The sequence below is a fragment of the Lithobates pipiens genome, unplaced genomic scaffold, assembly GCF_037356315.1.
Source record: "Lithobates pipiens isolate NorthernLeopardFrog02 unplaced genomic scaffold, aLitPip1_a1.2 Scaffold_41, whole genome shotgun sequence".
Lineage (NCBI taxonomy): Eukaryota > Metazoa > Chordata > Amphibia > Anura > Ranidae > Lithobates > Lithobates pipiens.
The window spans coordinates 6,796,179-6,804,006 of NW_027507861.1; the positions used below are offsets into that span (position 1 = coordinate 6,796,179).

Consider the following 7,828-nt stretch of genomic DNA (forward strand, 5'->3'; position numbering starts at 1 on the left):
CGTCATCGCGGTTGCGCCGCTGTGATTCGTCGGAGCTGCGAGACGCCACAAGCAACATGGATGCGGCGGACTACAGGGGACAGCGGCGACTTCGCTGGCTCCTGTGTCAGGTAAGTGACACATAATGGGCTACTATGCGATGCGATGCGATGCGATGCGATGCGATGCATAGTAGTCCATTATGCTTTACCTTTGCAGGGAAAAAAAGAGGAAGTAAACCCATCAGGGTTTACTTCCTCTTTAACATTTAGCTGTCAGCTGCTGGGACCTGTCATTTGGTATGAGCCGTTGTCAGGATTGGACTTGTTGGCGGTTAGCATGTTTTTTTTTTTTCTTTCGGCAGGTCAGTAGTAGGTGTCGTTTATCGTAACCGACAACGATCTTGTCAGGAGCATCTAGCGCTCCTGCTCCTCATTCCAGCACCCTGGTTTTGGCTGTGGCCTTCTCCTTGTCTGTCTGTCCACCTGCAAAGTTATTGATGTGGCCAGACTCCTGATTTAACCTGATTTAAGCCAGCCAAGCCTGCATTCTCATGCTTGTGATAGATTGAGATCAAGCTGCCTGTTTGTCTGCCCTGCTCTGCTAGATTGGATTTGCCTGCATGACCTCGGAGATCGGATAACGACTATTCTCTGAACCTGCCTACATTTTACCTGGACTGTCACTGAACCACTCTGCCTGTCTGCCAAGCACCCGTTTGCTTTGCTCTCTTCGTACCTGCCCTGGCGTGGTGGCAAAGGCACCATAGCATCGTGTATAAGACCCGGGGGCAACCGAGTACCGGTAGGCCTGCTTGCCTTAAGGGTAATGCCGCGTACACACAATCGGAATTCTCATCCGGAAAAAGCTCTGATGGTTTTCCCAACGGAATTCCGACGGTATTCGTCTCAAGCTGTCTCGCCTACACACGGTCACATCAAATTCCGATCGTTTATAACGCGGTGAAGTACAACACGTACGACGGGACTAGAAAAAAGGAAGTTCAATAGCCAGTAGCCCATAGCTTCCGTCTCGTAGCTGAATCTGAGCAATGCGTGATTTTTGGCGTGTCGGAATTGCATTACACACGATCGGAATTACCGAATTCCGTCGGGAAAATTGAGAACATGCTATCAATTTTTTGGCTGGCGGAAATTCAGACAGCTAAATTCCGATGGAGCGTACACACGGCCGCATTTTTCCGATGAAAAGCTCTCATCGGTCTTTTTCTAGCCGGAAATTCCGATCGTGTGTACGCGGCATAAGGCGAAGAGCACAGTAGCCAACTATAGTGTCTGACCACCTACGTTAGGGGTAAGTGTGACAGATCTGCATCGCTGGGTCACATGACTGTTAATAGATTTACATTTTGCCCTTTTTTTTTTGCTCTTTTACACAGTGGTGGCCAATACCTGGGGGGGGGGGGCCTTATTTTTAAAGAAGGCTTCTAGATTCCAATAATGCCCTATCTATACACACACACACACACACACAACCGGCAGGCCAGGGCAGGTCCTTGTCGATATTGTATGAATGTGCTTTGCCAGTGGTGTCCCCTCTGGTTGGTTACCCTTTCAATGTTGAGGGCAAATATCCCGGTACGGTTCAGGACATTGGACTGCGCGCTTCTCCTTACCTTCCCTGGCCAACCAGGCTGGCTGCTCTGATGAGGGTTAGGTATAGATTTTGTGGGGAAAACTTATTTTCCCCCCATTTGTTTTTTTGTTTTTTGCATGGGGTACAGCCTTAAAACCCATTCCCAGACCTGAAGTGTCTGGGAGCAGTAGTACAAAATGTTTAACTTTAGATTGAGGGTGAACCAGGCATGGACTGGCCATCGGGACTACCGGGAGATTCCCGGTGGGCCGATGGCTCAATGGGCCGGTCTGGTGCAGTCCTGGAGCCACTCCTCTCTGACAGTGAGTGATCGCGATTTCACTCCTGTCAGGAGGAGCAGCTCTGAAACTTGCTGGAGAGAGCATTAGGTGTTATGCTCCCTCCAGCCTGCTGGGGGAGATAGACAGTGGCAAACGTTCCGTCCTCTCTCCCCTCATCACTTGTTATCACATGACTGGAGAGAGGAAGAAAAGCTGCCTTCAAAACTGTACAGTACATGTGGGAGGGGGAGGAGAGGGAGGACACTCTAAAGTGAAGGGGGCTTCTGATGGGGACTGATGTGAAGGGGCTTCTGATGGGGACTCTGATGTGAAGGGGGCTTCTGTAGGGGATTCTGATGGGAAAGGGCTTCTTATGGGGACTCTGATGTGAAGGGGCTTCTGATGGGGACTGATGTGAAGGGGGCTTCTGTAAGGGACTCTGATGTGAAGGGGGCTTCTGGAGGGAACTCTGATTTGAAGGGGCTTCTGGGGGGACTCTGATGTGAAGGGGGCTTCTGGGGGGACTCTGATGGAGACTCTGATGTGAAGGGGGCTTCTGGTGGGGACTCTGATGTGAAGGGGGCTTCTGGGGGGGACTCTGATTTGAAGGGGCTTCTGGGGGGACTCTGATGTGAAGGGGGCTTCTGGGGGGACTCTGATGGGGACTCTGATGTGAAGGGGGCTTCTGGGGGGACTCTGATGGGGACTCTGATGTGAAGGGGGCTTCTGGAGGGGACTCTGATGTGAAGGGGACTTTTGAGGGGACTCAGATGTGAAGGGGGCTGCTGGTGGGGACACTAAAAATTAAAGTGGGCCGGTTATGATAAAGTCCAGGGCCAAATGTTTGTCCCAGTCCAGGCCTGGGGTGAACGTCCCCGAAAGTTCTGATTTGGACCTAGCTCTGAACAAGGGAAATTTACCTGAAGGTAATCCCTAAACACGGACAAATGAGAATCTTCACAGACATCCCACCTTCCCACTTTTTCTGTTACTCTAAAGCCCTTGTACACACGGGTCGGACAAAGTTGTCGGAAAATCCGATCATTCAGAACGTGATGACGTTATTTCGTTACCACGGGACTACGTTCAGGCTAGTAGCCAATAGCTTTGGTGTAGGAATTTGATCTGAGCATGCGTGGCCCTTTGTCCGATCGGAATTCTCTACAAACGATTGGATCATGTTGTCAGAAAATTTTATACAGCTCTAAAACTTTGTCGGTCGGATGTTTCCGACAGAAACAGTCTGATGGAGCCCACACACACGGTCGGATTATCCGACAACGCGGTCCGATCGGACATTTTCCGTCGGAATGTCCGACCGTGTGTACAAGGGCTAACAGGTTTTTAAAGAGTATGTACACCCAGAAAAGTAAAGTGAGTTATAGTTAGTCTGGTTGAAAAAAAGACACAAATCCATCCAGTTCAACCAATAAATACACTATATTGCCAAAAGTATTGGGACGCCTGCCTTTACACACACATGAAATTTAATGACATCCCAGTCTTAATCCGGAGGGTTCAGTATTGAGTTGGCCCTTTGCAGATATAACAGCTTCACCTCTTCTGGGAAGGCCGTCCAGGGCCGTCTTTTAGGTAGGGCAAAAGGGGCAGCTGCCCTGGGCCCTGTCATTGTTGTGGGGCCCAAAGCAGCTGCCTCATACTTGCCAACTATCCCAGTGTAAATTCCCTTGTCCCTTGAAGTTTTAGTCCTGTGCTGTGTCCTGATATCTCAGTGTGAAGTGATGGTACTAATGCTGCCCAGTTCTGCCTTATTGTTGTGTACAGATGACTCACCTGCAGAACCCGTGTTTACATGTAAATAACCAGCATTCATATGTAAATATTGGCAGCATTACTACGTAAATAGATGCGGCTGGCAGCATTGATATGTAAATAAAGGTGGCATTCATATGTGTATCATGCTCCCCTGCAGTGAGGAGATGATGTACTGTAACCTCTAGAAACCAATCAGTGAGCAGTATTACTTAACAGTAATATCTAGCAACCAATTAACAAGCAGAAATCATTTGCTGTAACCTCTAGCAACTAATCAGTGAGCCGTAATGTGTGCTGTAACCTCTAGCAACCAGTTAGTAAGCAGTAATGATATGCTGTAACCTCTGGCAACCAATCACAATAGCTGCCTGATCTGATACAGTAAACTGATTTTGAGTTTAGCTGCTATTTATTGTATGTCTCAGAGCAGGTGGAGAGCAAAATTGCATGGGGGGGGGGGGGGGGGGCCCAAGAAAGGTTTTGCCCAGGGTCCGATCAATATTAAAGACGGCCCTGCCTCTAAGCAATGGTCTTTGACTGCTATGTTGTCATATGCCAACCGTTCAGATATTCTACAACCTTGAGTAACCCATTGATCTAAAAAAATAATTGGAGTCTTGGTGGCTATGAGAGGGGGGGGGGGGGGGGGGGGCAAGAAAATGTTTGCCTGGGCTCCAATCTATATTAAAGACGACCCTGAGGCCGTCCACAAGGTTTAGGACGGCGTCTATGGGAAAGTTTGACCGTTCTTCCAGAAGAGCATTTGTGAGGTCAGGCATAGAGTGGGCCAACGCAATATTAAACCCTACGGACTAAGACTGGGATGCCATTAAAGTTCATGCGCGTGTAAAGGCAGGTGTCCCAATACTTTTGGCAATATAGTGTATCTTATAATATGAGACTTCCATATAGTACAAATTACAGATCTTAAACACCTTTTAGAGAAAACCTAAATGGCATATTTCCTTTGACTTACAGGTCCTCCATGCAGAATGGTAAACATGTAAGGCCACGTCAAGCACATACCTGTGTCTGATGATAAGGTATAGCTCAAGGAAACAACATTGTTGGCACTGATAGGCATTCCCCCACATTTTGAATTTCTTAAACCATTAGGCACTAATCAGAAATACTTTTCATGGTGTTCAGCCAATGAAAAGTGATTGGTTGCCACATTTATGTGATTGTTCTTTCCAGTGCGGGTTCAATACGTCCAACAAAATTTGTCCAAAATGACTGAGCTCTGGACTTCTGTGGACGGTATAATTTTAAAACATTCCTCTTGATCTCTTTGGTTTTCATTCCATATATTATTGGGTTGAGCATTGGAGGAACGATCAGGTATAGGTTGGACAAGATAATTTGGGTGGAAGGAGCTGTCTGCCCCCCAAACCTCTGAGTGACAGAGGAGAAAAGTGGCGGGACGTAAGCCAATAGAATGACACAAACATGGCTGACGCACGTACTCCCGACTTTGCGTCTGGCCTCTCGGGATGGGAGGTTGAAGACGGCGGTGACAATCATCGAATAGGACACTGTAATACCTATGAAATCTGCAGCTGTAAGCAGAACGGCTACTAACCCGTATACAACATTAACTCCGATGTCTGCGCAGGCCAGTTTAGCCACGGTCATGTGATCACAATAGGTATGCTCAATCGTGTGACTGTTGCAGAACAGCAACCTCCTGACCAGGAAAGGATGGGGTAACACCAGAACAGTTCCTCTCATGGCCACCGCAACTCCAATTTTTGCGATCAATGGGTTGGCCAAGATGGTGGAATATCTCAGAGGTTGGCATATGGCAACATATCGATCAAAGGCCATAGCCAAGAGGACAGAGGAGCACATGACAGAGAAGGAATGGATGAAGAACATCTGAAGCAGGCAACCTTCAAAGGTGATCTCTTGGAGGTTGAACAAGAAGATCAGGAGCATCTTAGGGAGGACGGCATTGGACTGGACAAGGTCGGTTAACAACAACATGGAAAGGAAGAGGTACATGGGCTGGCGGAGGCTCTCCTCTGCTTTGATGGTAAGCAGGACACTAATATTGGCCAACAAGGTTATCAAGTATATGCAGAAGGCCGGCAATGAAAACCAGACCTGGATGTTTTCCATCCCGGGAATTCCAACCAGGATGAAAGAAGAGGAGCTCAGATTATTACCCAAAGACGTCATGTTGTGTGCCGGTCCAAGATGTCCTCTTCTAATGTTACTCAGTGGGACCAAATCAGAGAAGACTTTCCGAGATAAAATACGATTCTGCAGAAGACAAATCACATATAAAAAAAGAGGTGCTAATAATGTTAGTAATACTACAGGCCTAAAATACGACCTATCATTACAGTTCATCTGACTTAATGCTGGAACTAATATCCATAAAAATGATCAAAAAGATGAACGGTCTCCATGAATGCCTTCAAGAAAATAGACTCCATGGCGTCTGCGTGTTACCCTGTTGGCGTGGGTTTCTTGTGTAGACCAGCTCAGGTATAATAGACTCCATGGCGTCTGCGTGTTACCCTGTTGGCGTGGGTTTCTTGTGTAGACCAGCTCAGGTGTAATAGACTCCATGGCGTCTGCGTGTTACCCTGTTGGCGTGGGTTTCTTGTGTAGACCAGCTCAGGTATAATAGACTCCATGGCGTCTGCGTGTTACCCTGTTGGCGTGGGCTTCTTGTGTAGACCAGCTCAGGTATAATAGACTCCATGGCGTCTGTGTGTTACCCTGTTGGCGTGGGCTTCTTGTGTAGACCAGCTCAGGTATAATAGACTCCATGGCGTCTGTGTGTTACCCTGTTGGCGTGGGTTTCTTGTGTAGACCAGCTCAGGTGTAACAGACTCCATGGCGTCTACGTGTTACCCTATTGGTGTGGGTTTCTTGTGTAGACCAGCTCAGGTATAATAGACTCCATGGCGTCTGTGTGTTACCCTGTTGGCGTGGGTTTCTTGTGTAGACCAGCTCAGGTATAATAGACTCCATGGCGTCTGCGTGTTACCCTGTTGGTGTGGGTTTCTTGTGTAGACCAGCTCAGGTATAATAGACTCCATGGCGTCTGTGTGTTACCCTGTTGGCGTGGGTTTCTTGTGTGGACCAGCTCAGGTATAATAGACTCCATGGCGTCTGCGTGTTACCCTGTTGGCGTGGGTTTCTTGTGTGGACCAGCTCAGGTGTAATTAAGGCAATTACCACACTTGACGAAACTTGCTTAGCACTGCAGTACTGAGGAGACAACCTCTGAACGCCGACTTTGGCTCATCTCTTCTTGTGTTCAGAACAATGTTGTCTCCTTAGTACTGCAGTGCTAAGCAAGTTTAGTAAGCGTGGTCAGGGGCGTAACTATAGGGGGTGCAGCAGTCGCGACCGCAACCGGGCCCTGTGCTACAGGGGGCCCATGCAGCCCCCTCTACATATGGCCGGCAGCAGCATAGGCATCTAGGGGTACCAGTGCACCATGCACATGGGTGGTGGAGGTGGAGGGTGACTAGCAGAGCTCCATGCTCGACTATCGCACTGGCTGCTCTTCAGTTATGCATTCCCCCCATGACCTGTGTCCTCGGCCGGCTCCTCAGAGTACCCCTCTCCTGCTCCATGCATTGCCTCTCAGTCCGATGTCTGTTCTCTCCAGCCAGAGTCCCGCCCCCCTGAGTCCGGCCCACACTGCACTGCATACTTCTCCAGGGTAAACAAACTTTAGGCACACAGATGCAGTGCAGCCCTATGAGAGCCCCCCGGAGGACACTGCAGGCTTGTCTGCCAGCCCCCCTCCTCCCCCGTCATACACAGATGATGAAAGGTCTTTCTGGGAGATATGCTGATCACCCGTCCAGCACACTGGATGGAGCCCAGGCCAACATGGATGAGTGCACGGCCTGCAGCTTGGTCATGGTGAGTAAGGGGACCCCATCCCCCACACACCATTACATACCCCCTCCATCTCCCCCTGGGGACAGGGGCCCCTTCTCACGTGGGGACAGGGACCCCCTCCTCCCCTGGAGACAGGGACCCCTTCTCACCTGGGGGCAGTAACTTCATCTGCCCTGGAGAAAAGGACCTCATCTCTTCTGGGGACGGGGACCCCATCCTGCCTAGGGACAGTCCCCCAATGGGGCACCTAAAAATTAAAAAAAAAATAATAATAAAAAAAATGACTGATGCCAGTGGTGGAACTACAGGGCTCACAAAGGTCATAC

At 49.1% G+C, this 7,828-nt stretch overlaps 1 protein-coding gene across 1 annotated transcript; it reads right to left on the minus strand.

The window, feature by feature from the left end:
* Window positions 1-4,808: 4,808 nt before the first annotated feature.
* On the minus strand, window positions 4,809-5,813 carry LOC143956769 (olfactory receptor 52K1-like). Its single transcript, XM_077466949.1, has one exon. It carries the CDS (start codon window positions 5,811-5,813, stop codon window positions 4,809-4,811), a length of 1,005 nt encoding a protein of 334 aa, XP_077323075.1.
* Window positions 5,814-7,828: the final 2,015 nt, after the last annotated feature.

Bases quoted from the DNA above. Each gene is read 5' to 3' on its own strand.
- LOC143956769 (XM_077466949.1), bottom strand. From the start codon at position 5,813: ATGACGTCTTTGGGTAATAATCTGAGCTCCTCTTCTTTCATCCTGGTT.